The sequence below is a fragment of the Rhamphochromis sp. 'chilingali' genome (genome assembly GCF_963969265.1).
Source record: "Rhamphochromis sp. 'chilingali' genome assembly, chromosome: 19".
Classification (NCBI taxonomy): domain Eukaryota; kingdom Metazoa; phylum Chordata; class Actinopteri; order Cichliformes; family Cichlidae; genus Rhamphochromis; species Rhamphochromis sp. 'chilingali'.
Window position 1 is genome coordinate 18,744,802 of NC_137946.1, and position 15,145 is coordinate 18,759,946.

Genomic DNA, 15,145 nt, shown 5'->3' on the forward strand with positions numbered 1-15,145 from the left:
TTTCAAAAGTACCGGTTTGGCACCGGTATCGGATAAAACCTAAACGATACCCATCCCTACTCAGGACCTGGTAATGCAGTGAGCACCGGGCAGAGTGCAGACCTCTGGCTCTGGTGGAGCAGGACAGTATGGTGTAGAGACCTTTTGTGGAAACAGTACCAATTGTTGTGGAGACTTAGCTGGCTGGGGCAGTGCAGGGGCACAGGGGGCTGCGCGTGGCACACAGCCTCTTCCAGATGCTTCCCAGATTCGGGCAAACAGGGACCCTAGAGTTTAAATTTGTGAACAGATGATGGGTGTTCCTCAGGCTCAGGCAGATGGAAACCTGCAGGCTCAGGCGACAGTGTGGAGTCTGCAATAGGCTGGGTCGGCTCAGCTGAGCTCCCAGCTGACACAGAAGTCTGAGACGGCTCGGCTGAGCTCCCAGTAGATGCAGGAAAGGATACCTTCGGTGGTCCAGAGTAATTTAACCTGCCGCAGATGAGGGTTCTTCCAGAAGATGCCAACTGACAGTCCATGAATGCCCCGAGGTGTGGGCAATGTGCCTCACAAGACTCTAGAAGTGGACCAGATCTCTGTCCCTCCCGGGGTGATTTGAGTCCGCTGAGTTCATGTTGTGGTCGTGTCGTTCTGTCATGGATAGCTGTGTGGCAGGCAGGAGTAGGAGCCGAATGCAAGACTCAAAAATCGAAGGGATAAAGTACAAGAGGCAGCTTTATTGCTGTACAAAAAACTTGAACGCTACAAACAAGAAAACAAAACCTAAACTAGAAACATGGAATTAAGAAATGAGAACAGAGGACTAGGAGCAGCCAGGAACATGAGGAGCACAGGGAAACACACAGCAACACGGACAACAAGCAGAGCAAGACAAAGGGCTAAAATAAGCACAGGGTAATGAGAGTATGGGAAACAGGAGGGAACACAGCTGGAACTAATCAGACATAACAAGACGGGGTCGAAGCAAAGCTGAACATACTAAACAGTGGATGAGAGACTGTCAAAATAAAACAGGACGTACGATAACCATGGAGACAAAGATTAAGACATGCAGGCTTGACACTGGGACTGGGGGAGAAACAGACATGGGAACACAACTGATTGGGCCACAGAAAGGGAACACTGAATGAGAAGACGAGACTTAAACACACAAGGCTGGCAAACATGGAACGTGGAACACAGGGGAGTCATGGAAACAACCTAAAGACCAGAAAGTGCAAATATATCATAAAACAGAAAACCACAAAGAATATTACTTAAACCAGATTCAAACTGTCTGAATACATAAACACTGGGTCACGGACCCAGGACTGTGATACCATGAAAGATCTGTAAGGGAACTATATTTGCTTTATTTGCTTTGGACGGCAAACAGGAAGTTCTTTTGTTCTGCTCAGTCAGACCAAGCAGGGGGCCACACAAGGTATTTGGAATAAGCCAGTGATTTTAGGTAGAATACTATGATGTACGCTTCTATGTGCCTCCAAATGAAGATGTATTTGTATATGTTTCATGTGAATGGGTTGTCAAGCTTTATAGTTTACAATGAGTTAAAAATCATTAGGTTATTTCTTGTTCAGTTCTCACTTTGACTAAACATGGTGCAGTTTCTGGTTTCTTTTTTTCTTTGATATAGGACTGTTTGGACCATCTGAACTGTGCATTTGCGAGTGGGACCTAAACAATGCACTAGAAGTTACAGTTTTTCTCAAATGCTAAAACACATTTCACAAACGTTTCCACCATGTTCCCCTATGTCTAAACACAACACCCTTTTATAAAGCTACATAAACACAACCACACCTTCCCACTGCAAAACTCAAACTTTCACACCAAAAGAGCAGCTCGAAGCTTTCAAAAATGTAAACACTATACACATCATTAAACACTACAGCAAAACAATTGAAAACACAATGCTCAATTTGTGAGAAAGTTCTTTGTTTCATAACTGTGAATGCATATTTTTAGAAACCATACAGTAACGGATCGTCATAGATCTTTTTGTGAGTTTCATATGAAGAGTATAAATCTATAGAAAATCCTGCATGTATGTACCCAATGCAAAAGCAGAATCTATTGCACACAACAGCACTCGTGAAAACATGATCAGGGTGTGAAGTTTTTTTTATTTACGTTATTCACACCACACACACACCACAATCACTGTGTGGCATCATGTCGCTGAGCTGCATCGGGCCACATCGCAGGCTATATTGTCTCTTGCCAGGCACCGCGGGAAAAACGCCCTGGAATGGCGAATCCATCCTTGGAAGGCCTCCGCTGGGATGTCAACACAGGCCAGCTCCCTTGTCCTTAGGAGGTTCTCTCTTGTGTATGGTTGTCTGTCATAAACCTTCCATCTCCACGATGAGAAGAACTCCTCTATAGGGTTCAGGAAAGGGGAGTAGGGTGGCAGACAGACGTTTAAAAAGTGGTCACTGTTGGTGGTGAACCTCTCTGATTTGGTTTGTTCTGTGGAAGCGGACATTGTCCCAAATGATCACATAAATGTGATGTGCGGGCCCAGGATGGTGTTGTTGGCAGTCCAGGAGGATGCCTTTTAGCTCCTCTAGGAAGGTAAGGAGACGTTTGATGTTGTAAGACCCAAGGACAGCATACCGGTGGACAAGCCCCTCCGAACCCATGGCCGCACAAAGGGTAATATTACCCCCCCATTGGCCAGGGACCTCAGTGATGGCTCTTTGGCCAATGATGTTATGGCCTCTTTGCCTTCGTTTCTGCAGGTTGAAGCCAGCCTCATCCAGGAAGAGGTACTCATGAGGTCTGGTCATCGCATCCAACTGTAATATCCTCTGTGAAAATGTGAAAGTGCACAGGTGTTCAGAACAACAGTCAATCAGGTAGCACAGTATTGTCCAGAAGTAATGTAGGCCACTGAGCAACACAGTATGTCCACTAACTGCACTGTGACCATGGATGTATACTTACTTGCACATACTCGTAACATAGGTCTTTGTGTCGCGCAGTGTTGCGCTTAAAGGGAACCCTATAGACCTGTTTCATCCGCGTCTTTTTGCACCGGAGAACTCGGTCTATTGTGGCCAAGCTGACATCGTCAATGCTCTCAAAGTTGACATTATCGGCAATGACTTTGTCTCTGATGTCAGGGAGTCTGATGAGGTTGTTCCCACAAACCATATCCACAATGAGGGTTTCTTGTGCTGCTGTAAATATGGCAACCCTCCCACCTCTATGTGGCATTCTTTCAACTCTAAAGAAAGAAACATGTGTTGTCAATTGACATGTGTTACAATACAGTCACAACTGATTTGAAACCAATAGACTACTTTCACAGGTTTGTAAAACTGTTTTGTGACAAAGAAAGCAATCGAGTACAATACCTGTTGTGTTGTCTGAATGCCCTGATAATGGTGGCCACGGTGAACCTACTCAGGTTTGGACGGACTCTTAGTCCTGCTTCAGCCATTGTCATGCCATGGACAATGACATGGTCAATGACTGTTGCTCGCATCTCGTCCGTAATGATGGTGCGAGGTTGTCTTGCTCTCCCTCCTGGACCTTCTCCTCTCCCATGTTGGCCTCCTCTTCCTCGTTGGCCTGCTCCTCTTCCTCCTCTCATTTGAACTCCTCTTCCTCATTGAATAGAATAGAATAGAATAGAATTCAACTTTATTGTCATTGCACATGCACAGGTACAGGGCAACGAAATGCAGTTTGCATCCATCCAGAAGTGCTTTAGTGATATAGATATTGTTGGGGGAAAACTCTGTAAAAAACCCAGGAGAAATAAAGACACAATGAGACAAGGTTACTTTTTATGCTTTAACGTGAACACGGGTGAGCTGCTGAGAACAACTCACACCATGAACAGAGGCTTGGCACTTTTTATAGGAGAGACAGTGAGAACAGGATAAGAAAATAATAAACAGATAAAATAAACAACTCCCAGCTCTCGTCAGCAGAGAGCTGGGAGAAAGCTGTGAGAGATAAAACAATCTAAAACAATATGTCCCAAAACAATATGTCTGCTGGGAAAGTCTAAAAGGATAATTCTAAACTAATCTAACCATAGACAAAGGGCATCTTTGTACATTTAAAAGAAGGTAAAGAAAGATAGAATCATTTTTCCTGTAACATATTCCCTCCTGTTTTAACTTATTTTAAATGTATACAACAATTGTCTGTAAAGGTTATTTATTAAGTATCTTTAGCAATTTTTTAATTGTCAAAATGTCAGCATAGCAGAAATGTAAATCATGTGGGCTAAAGAATGAAACAAATAAAAGAATAAAAGAATTAAGGAAAATACAGTAAAAGAAAGTATAAAAGTAATAATGAAGAAAAATAATAAAACTAAAACTACAAAAAATAAAAGAAAATAAAAGAATAAGAAAACCTTATGTTGTACCTGTATAAACTACTAATGTGTTAATCAGTGCATGATCACTTGACAAGTCATTTTTAATCACCACGTCATTTATTAGCAGCTATTACAAGTTCTCCTCTAACAGAATTGCAACGGGATGCTGTTCTTCTTGAGGCACGGCAACATAAGCAGTCATTGTAGTTGTTATCATCTTTGAAATCATTACTCTTAGACATGGCAACACACACAACACTAATATGAGCAGTGCTATCATGATGAGACCTAGAAGGACAAACTGTTTTGCTACAGCAGCCAGCCATGAACCGCCGAACAGCCAGTCCAGCCAGCCTTGTGCTGTAGCTGCTCCAGGTGTGTGGTCAGTGAGATATTGTTGCAGAACGGTCAAATTCTGCAAAGCTTCATAAATGTCTCCTCCAGCTTCGTATCCATCAGGGATAAACTCCTCCTTGTGATGCTGTTAGCAGGTCTAGTGTCAGTCTGTTCTGCAGCACCATCGTTCTGATGGCCTTCTGTTCTCCTGCTAAGGCCGTTCCCAGGGTTTTAGTTAAGTTGATGTGTCGTAGCAGAGCATAGCGGTTGATTTCCACGTGATCCCGCACCTCGGCAACTCCAATGCCGGGGATCAAGCTCTGTAAGAATTTCACTCCTCCTCCCCAGATGCGAAACTCTCCCGGCACTCCAGTGTCCACTGTAATGCCGAAAGAATTGGGTGAGGCGATGTCCACTTCACGTCTCTGTCGGCTGCTTGGGTGATGTGCAACACTTTGCATGAAGAAGACGTGATCTGATAATTGCACCAGGGCGCACAGACCCCCCCAACCTTCAGGGAGTGACAGATAAGCCTTATTGCCACATAGGAAGTACCAGTCAGCCAAAACTCTGGTTCCTCTACTGCTGGGTGCCGTCCGTGCACATCCTGTCTGGTACTGAGTCTTTGTTTGTAGTGGCATTCGGTAGCTGTAGTCGGAGCGACAGTTGAGGCTCATCAGCGTCGTGTTACTGGCACAGGTGTCGTTGATTGAACAGGCCATACACTTCCTCTCGTTCCTTGGTGGGCAGAAAGTGTATATGTACTTACATAGGTGTGTAGGCAGCTCCCCCACTGCCCGCGATCCATTGTTCATCACACATACTGGCAGTTGTGATGCGTTCAGTTTGTTCAGTAGAATTACATCAGGCAGTGGGTCTGAGACTTGGGGCCAGGTCAGTAGGTAGGTCTGTCCGGAACAGTTCACATTTGTGGGTGATGATGACCTCCAGGTTGCTTTTGCTGGGATGCTGTAGTTGGCCTTGGACCAAAGAGTACCGTAGCCTGGATGTGTTGCCAGGCCCAACAGGCACCAACTGCGATCTTCAGGTATGCTGTATGGCCACAGGCCAGACGTCTGTGAGGATAGGGGCATATGGGTACATGCATAGCAGTCAGTTTTATTATTCAAGTGAGCTGTAGTGTTCATAAACTGCCACCAGAAGTTAGTGGCGTAGCCATGGGGAAACTTGGTGTACTTTCCTTTGTCATACAGTGTCTGCCTTTTCTTCATATAGCGTGACTTGTTGTCCCTCACGGAAGCAAAGATGAGGAGCCCGGCCAGGGTCAGGGCCGCTGCAGTTATTAGGAGCCACCACCTCATGACAACAGGACACACCCTCCTGTCGTGAGTAGACCCCCCGGCCAGAAAGGCTGTTCCCTCCACCGGGCGAGATCACAACAGTTGGGCGAGCCTGTGTCGACTGAGTTTAGATGGCTTCACTTACTCGCCTGCAGTGACTCTGATGGATCCAGGATGGTCGTTCCGCAATTTTGCAAGCGGTGGGCGTGGTGAGGAGAACCTGATGTGGTCCCTCCCACCTGGGTGCGCTCCAGTTTTTCCTTTGGAGCACCTTGATCAGAACCCAGTCACCGGGCTGTAATCTGCAAGACACTGGAGAAACATCATCAGGTTGTTGATTATGTACAATGATCTCCTTGTTTTCTAACAGCTTAGACATCCATTCTGCTAATGTGTTTTCTCTGATTGATTTGTCTATTGGTTGACTGGTGCTGGGCAGTGGGAACGGCCTACCATGAATAATTTCAAATGGAGTTAGTTTATGGGAGCCTTGCGTTAAGCGCATCCACATTTTCACTAAACCCAAACATTCAGGCCACGGCCTTCCTGTTTCTGCGATGCATTTCCTGAGCCTTTGTTTTATAGTGCCGTTAGTTCTCTCTACAAGGCCTGCGCTCTGAGGGTGATATGCACAATGGTGTTTTATGCTGAAACCGAGTGCTTCAGAGACCTTAGTGATGACATCATTTACAAAATGAGTGCCGTTGTCTGATCGTATCAAAGCTGGGATGCCATATGTGGGTATGAAGTGATTGCACAGGCACTTTGCTACTGAAATTGCATCTGTCTTTTTCACTGGGTAAATTTCTGGCCACTTTGAGAACACGTCTATGACCACTAGGGCATATTTCGACCCTTGACATTCGCTTAGCTCAATAAAATCCATATGAGTTGTGTGAAAAGGGTGAGGTGGAGTGGGAAAGCGGCCTCTTTTTACTCGCAGGTTACCCTGAGCATTATATTTTTGACACGTCATGCATGTTCTGACAAATTGTTTTGCTGAAGTTTCAAAATTTACAGTGTAGAAATGAGAGTTGACAATACAGGTCATTCCCCCCGATGACAAATGCGTACAGCCATGAGTCACTAACGCCGCCATTTTGTGGAGAGATTTTGGCAACACTGGCTTGCCATAACACATCATTAAGTCGTTTGTCAGAACTGCACCGTGTTTTAGCCAGTTTGCCTGCTCTGCTGTGCTTGCCGCTTTTTGTTCAGTTTGCAACACATCCAGCGGAATCTGATGTGTGTCCACTGCCATCAGTGTGAAGTTTGTCTTTTGTGCCGCCTGTTTTGCTGCTCTGTCAGCAAAATTGTTGCCTGTAGTAATGAAAGAGCCATCAGTTTTGTGAGCTGCACATTTACACAATGCGAGTTGTTGTGGTAAATTTATTACAGTCAGTAGGCGTTGTAGCAGGCTGGCATGCTGAACCGGCTTTCCGGTTGATGTAATCATTCCCCTGTTTTGCCATAATTTTGCGAAATGATGCACCGCAGAGAAAACATACTGGCTGTCTGTGTAAATGTTTATTTGTTTATCTTTGTGTATTTCACATGCGCGAATCACAGCTATCAGCTCAGCGCTCTGTGCAGAATATGAAGAAGAAAGTGGTTTTGCTTCTAGTATCCTGCTGTCTGTGGTCACTGCGTAACCTACACAATTGCGGCCTGTGTTATCTTTAGAGGCTGTTCTCCTAGCTTCCACACTTGCTGATCATAAGGTGGATCTGGGCCTGGAGTTTGTTTAAATCTCAGAATGTTGTGATACTCGGTTGGTTTCTGGAAAGTGGATGTGGCGTGTGTGTGTTGATGGGCCACATCGTGTAGTGCTTTTAGCTCTGGTGGGGTGTCATTTAGCATGCACTCAGCAGTTAATTGTTGTACAGTTGTGTGGCCTGCAGCTGACTTTACAACTAATTTGTCCTTTGAAAACTGTAAGTTCTTAAGTGGCTGCCTCAAAACTGTTTTGCATTATTTCTCTGTGGCCTACTCCTACAATCTCGTGTGAAGTGACCTTCCTCTCCACAGTTCTAGCAGGCGTTGTCTCTATGTTATCTGCTGTTTCTGCGTGGCTGTCTGCAGCCTTGGTGTTTGTGACTTTGCTCGCCTCTCTGTTCCTGATAGCCACCTGCGAATTAGTGTTTTAGTCTATTGTCAACACATCAGCCTTATTTTTAAGTTACAGAATGCTTCTTCTTTTTTTTCTTGGTTTGGGAGAATAGATGCAACACTACATTTTCACTTAAGGCAGTTTTAAATAATTTCTAGTTTTTCAAACAAATCATGGATCTCACACATTTCAAACTTTCAAGTTAGGGTTGTTTCCCATTTATACATATATATATTTAACTTTGCATTGCTCACAGCTCATAGCTCACAGCTCTAAACCTAGGCATTTTTCAATCATATGCCTAATCACCATGTGTCAAGTATTGTCACAAGTTCGTTTAAATTTGTTTCCAAAACCAACAAAATAATCAAACAAAAACAAAAACATAAACGTGTCAGGACACAAAAGAAAAAAAGAAAAATGCTGCCATCCGAACAAGGCAGAAGTCTGCATATGTTGGCTTTTAATAGCATGCAGCTTGTAACATGGTAGACTAATGTGCCTGTGTTAATTCAGCTCCATATTATTGTGTGAAGTTGCACTGGGTTGGGAGTGGTTTTGTGTGTCGTTTTGTCTCTCTGTGCAGTCCAGGGCCTATTATATGCCACAGCCTAAAGGCAGCAGAGTTGCAGAGGCTTGAGTGACCACTGACTATATGCTTGCAGGGTGGTGGGTCTCCAAGGACAACTTCTAACCCTGTTTAAGGCAACATGTGGAGTGCAACTTGGCTGTGTGGCATAGCTGGCTCTGGCCTTGGGACTGTGTGTTTTTATACAATTCATAAGTGGGACACTGGACTGTTTTATCTTTTATCTCTTGATATATTTTTCGTCAATAAATTATCTTTTAGAATTTTATTGACTGTCATCTTTTTGCCCACGACTGAGACGGTTGGTCAGACCTAGAGTCTTTCTTTGGGTGTGTTACAGCAGCTTCTGCTCTAAAAGAAACAAAAAAGAAAAAGAACATGTGGAACATGCTCATCAGTTTAGCAGTGTCTACATATTTAATTCAGCTTCTCAATCCTGTAGTTTTAGCTGTTGTCTACAGGGTTTTGCTTATTGGTTGTTATTATAGGTGTGCTCTATATCTCAGCAATGTGTCATTCTAGGATGATAGGTTTCAAGCTGGTCAAGTGCCTCTATGCACTTCATTAGTTTAGTTATTCTCTGTATTGTCTTCATCTCACATGTCATTACACTGAGTTTCAGCAAACCTTAAGCTTGATGCAGACTACTGTTTAACAATTATCCACCTCACATCATAACCGACTAAGGTGCCTCTTCATATTAATATTATGTCATTGTTAATATTATCCTCTTTGTCTTATATAACAGCAATAGCATATTATAATGTTTTATTAGTGTGTACCATTATACTACTACTGAGCCAATTTGTTAGTTAGGATCATCTTATTCAGCAAACAGATAATTTAGAATTCATCCAATCTGCGGTCACATTTGTTCTCTCTGTTGCATGGCGGACCAGGCAGTTCTATTATATTATTTATATTTTATTTTGTATCCATCAAGGGCTTCAGATGACCTGCAGTATCATCCTTTTCCCAAGGTGGAGACAGTTACCTTTTCACACACTGTCCTTGGCTGAACAGTGACACAGCCTTAATATACCTTATTTATGTTATTAAAATATTTTCGTGTGAATTATTTGCTTTATATTCATTTTATACATTGTGGGCATGGTCATCATGCCAACTGTGTTTCATTGTTAATATCACTTTACAGGTTGTTATCCTTGCTATTATTAATTTCAAATACTCTAAAGATAATTTCTACTGTAATTTTCCCTTTGTTTATCTTTATTTCGTACTTTTTATATTTATATCTACTCAGTGGGGTCTGTTTTCAACCCTTTTAAACTACCCCAAACTACTGTGATCTCTAGTTTTCACTTAATAAGGGATTTTATGTTCTTCCTGATATGGGTGTTGCTGCAGATGCGGCTGCAGGAATGAGTGTTGGTTTACTAAAAGGATTGTGGGCACTGCACAGTGTCTCGTCTTCTGGTTTTACTAAACTGGCAGTTGAGTTCTATTCTTCTGACTGTTTATATTTTGTTTTCTTAAATTTCTCAATTTACAGACATTGTTTTGTCCGGCGCCTGGACTTTTCTTTTCTCACCACTGCTCGTCAGCAGGAGTGAGTTTTAATTTCACAAGATTACCCATCTTATTTATGTATTTACTTATTTTTTGTTTAAGTAATATATACACGATACAGCTGCTATCACCTTCGCTGGTATTAGAGACGAGAGTGGTTGTTCACACGCCCTTCTACTTTCGGACTAGTTCCGAAAGTGGTGTGAACTTTACGAGAAGTAACTCGACCGTTCTCTCAACTCACCAGCACGTCAGTGAATAGCAGTAAAAGAAAAACACAGTAGGAGCAGCTCAGTCTCTTATTGGACCGTGAAAATTCAGCTTGCTCCGTTAATTAAAACAATACACACACACACACACACACACACACACACACACACACACCCACATTCACAGCTTCGACGCGCGCGCGACCGGAACCCTTATGATAAGGGGAGCTCCCAGAGCTACTTACTCCCTAGACCCAGTCTAGACCCAGCTGGGGGAGCTACCCAGAGCTCCAAAGCTACCAGTCGACGAGCTACCAGAGCTACCAGTCGACGAGCTACGCTACCAGTCGACGAGCTCCCAGAGCTACCAGTCGACGAGCTACTTCCGCTATTTTAAATTCCCTGAATTTAAAATGCGCTTTTACGCAAGATTGTGTCAGTGTGTCTGTATCTACCTGGTCAGTGTCGCCGGGTCTGGTCCACCTCGATCGGGTCCCACCACCGTGGGTCGCTTTCTAAGACGTTGGCCAAGACCCGAATTTAACGCTCTTGGTCTTTTTCCACACACCTGGTGTGTGAGCTGTCGACAGGCGAACAACGTGGACTGGTCACGGAGATGGGACACGATGGAGGTGCTCCGGCTCCGAAGGACCAAGAAATGTTGGGGGAAAACTCTGTAAAAAACCCAGGAGAAATAAAGACACAATGAGACAAGGTTACTTTTTATGCTTTAACGTGAACACGGGTGAGCTGCTGAGAACAACTCACACCATGAACAGAGGCTTGGCACTTTTTATAGGAGAGACAGTGAGAACAGGATAAGAAAATAATAAACAGATAAAATAAACAACTCCCAGCTCTCGTCAGCAGAGAGCTGGGAGAAAGCTGTGAGAGATAAAACAATCTAAAACAATATGTCCCAAAACAATATGTCTGCTGGGAAAGTCTAAAAGGATAATTCTAAACTAATCTAACCATAGACAAAGGGCATCTTTGTACATTTAAAAGAAGGTAAAGAAACATAGAATCATTTTTCCTGTAACAGATATATTACAATATATATTAGCAATAATATAGATATGTAAGTATATTACAGAAATGGGTCTATTATGGTATGTTATAATGTACATGGTATGAAGTATGTTGTGAATATTCTATAACTATACGTATGTACAGGCTGTAGTGAGTACAAGCTATGCACAGGATATGAACAGGATATAAATATGAAAAACTATACAGAATATGAAATAAATAACTTTACAGAAATCTGAGATATACAGTTATACAGAAATGGGAACTATGCAAGTTGTAAACAGTTGTAGGGTGTTAGAGTTTGTATTGTTGATTGTTATTTATGCTTAGAAATATTTAACCATAGATGCTTAGAGGTGTATAATCAATTGTGTAGTGATAAGTTGTGTGATCTTTAACAGGCTACAGAGGCTTGGTGTGTATTCCATAAATAGAATGCACACCTACATCCTGGGAGCATGGGAAGAGGTTGCATCTTGTCTTAATTGTTTTATGGTAGGATTAACGTAGCTACGTCTGTTCTAGTCTAAGTGCTTTTCTGTTTAGATGAACTGCTGGACTTCCTCACCGGGGGGGGGGGGGGTCTAGTCTACCCTCTTCCTGACCAAGGATGTTTGACCCTTTGATCAGCAACACACACACACACACACACACACCCACCACACACACACACACACACACCACACACACACACACACACACACACACACACCCACCACACACACAAACACATCCACCACACACACACACACACAGGCAAGGTACTCTTTGTTTGTATGTAGATGTCATATGTTAATGAACCTATGCATATTCATGTAACCTCAATAAAAGGACAGTGGTACGGGAGGACGGACGAGAGCAACTGGGGTCAGACGAAGGAACGGCGTTTGTCCGGTTCTCTCCCGTGCACGAGTAACATGAAGAACTTTGCCTACTTGTGTCTTGCTTTGCAGTGTAATTGTATTGTCTTTAACGTTCCAGCGGATAGGTACAAGCTACAAACCTATCATAGGGTTAAAAATTATCGTATGTACAGAATGATTATTTACACAGAGCTATACAGTAGTGCAGTTAAGATAAGTGAGGGTGTGGATAATTTCTACAGAGGCTATATAAAGTGCTAGTGGTTGTGAGTGGTGGTTCAGTCCATGTTATTATTGTGTGTTTGAGGGTGCAGTTGTCCATTGTGGGTGTGTGTATGTTCAGTCCATGAGTTTAACGTGGGTCAGATGTCAGGAGGCAGAGTTCAGGAGTCTGACAGCTGTGGGGAAGAAGCTGTTCCAGTACCTGGTGGTCTTAGTCCGGTGGCTCCTGTAGCGCCTCCCAGAGGGCAGGAGGGTGAAGAGTCCATGTGATGGGTGACTGGGGTCTCTGATGATTTTCCCAGCCCTTTTCAGACACCGCTTCCTGTAGATGTCTTTTGTGGCAGGAAGTGGTGCTCCGGCAATGCGCTGGGCAGTTTTCACGACCCTCTGTAACGCCTTCCGGTCCGAGGCAGAGCAGTTCCCGTACCAGACTGTTATACAGTTGGTCAGGATGCTCTCGATGGTGCAGCGATAGAAGTTCACCAGGATGTCTGAGGACAGGTGATTCTTCCTCAGAGTCCTCAAGAAGAAGAGGCGCTGGTGAGCCTTCTTGACCAGCTTGGAGCAGTTGGTCGTCCAGGTGAGATCCTCGGAGATGTGGACTCCCAGGAACTTGAAGCTGCTCACATGCTCCACAGCCGTCCCCTTAATGTGGATGGGTGGATGTGGGTCAGCATTCCTCCTGTAGTCCACAATAAGCTCATTGGTCTTCTCGGTGTTAAGCAGCAGGTTGTTTGTGTCGCACCACTCAGCCAGACGATCCACCTCCTCCCTGTAGGCGGCCTCATCGTTGTCACTGATGAGGCCAATCACCGTGGTGTCATCTGCAAACTTAATGATGGTGTTGGAACCATCAGCAGGTCTGCAGTCGTGGGTGAAGAGGGAGTAGAGGAAAGGGCTCATCACACAGCCTTGTGGTACACCGGTGTTCATTGTGATGGTAGATGAGCAGTGGTTATCCAGCCGGACATGTTGGGGGCGGTTGGTCAGGAAGTCTAGTAACCATTTGCAGATGAGGGAACTGATGCCCAGGTCTGTCAGTTTCCTGATCAGTTGTGAGGGGTGGATTGTATTGAACGCTGAACTGAAGTCTATAAACAGCATTCTGGCGTAGGTATTGTTGTTGTCCAGGTGTGAGAGGACAGAGTGCCGTGCGATGGAGACTGCATCCTCTGTGCTCCTGTTCTGGCGGTATGCGAATTGGTGGGGGTCCAGGGTGGGGGGGAGACAGGATTTGAAATGTGCTAGGACCAGCTGCTCTAAGCACTTAGTGATGATGGGAGTGAGTGCTACTGGCCTGCTTCTCTTCCTACTCTCATTTGAACTCCTCTTCCTCGTTGGCCTGCTCCTCTTCTTCCAGGACCAGCTCTTCTCCCTCCTCTGCATCGAATTCCTCTTCCCCTGACTCTACCTACATCCATTGTGTTTGTCTGGAATCTTCAGCATACTGTGCACTCTGAACTTGCTTTTATACATGTGGTCACAGCATTAGCAACAGGTGTCTTCAATTTTGAGTCGTTGTGTGTAATGAATGACGCCAGGTGTGTTCATTGTGTTCAAATATTGCTGTAACACGTACGTAATCCAATTCCACAACACAGTGTGATGGGAAAATCAGCTGTGTTTTTCTGCCCATTTTATTTCGAATCTGGCGCGAATCGGTGAACCAGTCCCTGAATCAGTCACGTGGTACGGACTGCCCGCGAGGCCTCGAACGTCACTGCATACGTAATCAAAGCAAGCCTCGATACGCGCTTCACAAAAACGCCCCCGAGATTACCCGACACACGGGTCGTGTCCAAATTCATGGGCTGCATCCTCCTGAGGACCCAGCCTTCGTGGTCTACGTGGGCCGGGTCCTCAGAAGGTCGGGTACGGCGGGAGTAAACGGCTGTGAAATTGGACGGTCTAGTCTTCTGATTAGCGTCACCGCTGTCTCGGTGGAGTTTAATAAACTCAGCCGTCTGCTCCTTGCTATCTAAAATATAACAGGACACTGGCGTAAATTCTCGACCGTCTCATACTTCTGTTTAATCAGTTTTCTGTTTGATGTTTATTCAGCTGTGTAAAAACCAAGGAGGAACCCACCCGGGGGATTAATAAACTTTTATTTTATCTAATCTAATCTAATAACTTTAATCTCAGCCAAACCGATTTACTCACGAACAAATAAAACACTGAAAAAAGCCAAACAATAACATTTTTAGGTTGTCTAAGTGACTTATATATTATGTTTAACCCGAGTAGCGAAAGTCCGTGGTGATCTGAAAATGATGTACCGGGAGTTGTGCCGTTCTCGGCGGCCTCAGTGACCCTTGAGCTCCCGACTAGCTATCGAGCTGGTGGGTAGCAGACGTCTCCGAAAACGTCGAAGCACTTTTGCAAATATGCGATATCTTGATAAACCGAGCAGATATTTGATGTTTACACAGGTACTTTCTCGCCTGAAAATATGTTAAAGGTTTATTTTGTGACCCAGAAAGATTAGTAAGAGTAATTTTAAAACTTAGTAGTGGCCGCCATTGTTGGAAACTGGAGTTTGGCTGGGCCGCGCTATGAATTCTGGGATATGGTAGGCCACGAAGGACACACCCGACCCATCCTTCAAATT

At 44.2% G+C, this 15,145-nt stretch overlaps 2 protein-coding genes across 3 annotated transcripts in view; both read right to left on the minus strand.

The window, feature by feature from the left end:
* Positions 1-2,013: 2,013 nt before the first annotated feature.
* LOC308387141 (uncharacterized protein) lies at positions 2,014-3,493 on the minus strand (the record flags this gene model as incomplete). The annotated part of the gene is made up of 3 exons (XM_080867038.1): positions 2,014-2,813; positions 2,950-3,232; positions 3,363-3,493. 3 exons carry the CDS (start codon positions 3,491-3,493, stop codon positions 2,436-2,438), a joined length of 792 nt encoding a protein of 263 aa, XP_080723164.1. The 3' UTR covers positions 2,014-2,435.
* A 359-nt stretch (positions 3,494-3,852) lies between these two features.
* The window catches only part of LOC308387452 (uncharacterized protein), a 67,174-nt gene continuing 55,881 nt past the window's right edge, over positions 3,853-15,145 (minus strand). Inside the window, exons 2-3 of one of the 2 annotated variants that reach the window (XM_080867504.1) lie at positions 10,873-11,091; positions 3,853-6,291 (exon numbers count right to left, since the gene is read on the minus strand). In XM_080867504.1, coding sequence (XP_080723630.1) covers positions 4,798-6,000 — 1,203 coding nt within the window. In that variant the 5' untranslated portion in view covers positions 6,001-6,291; positions 10,873-11,091 and the 3' untranslated portion in view covers positions 3,853-4,797. The remainder of the gene's footprint in view (positions 6,292-10,872; positions 11,092-15,145) is intronic. The other variant, XM_080867505.1, reaches the window with a different exon arrangement.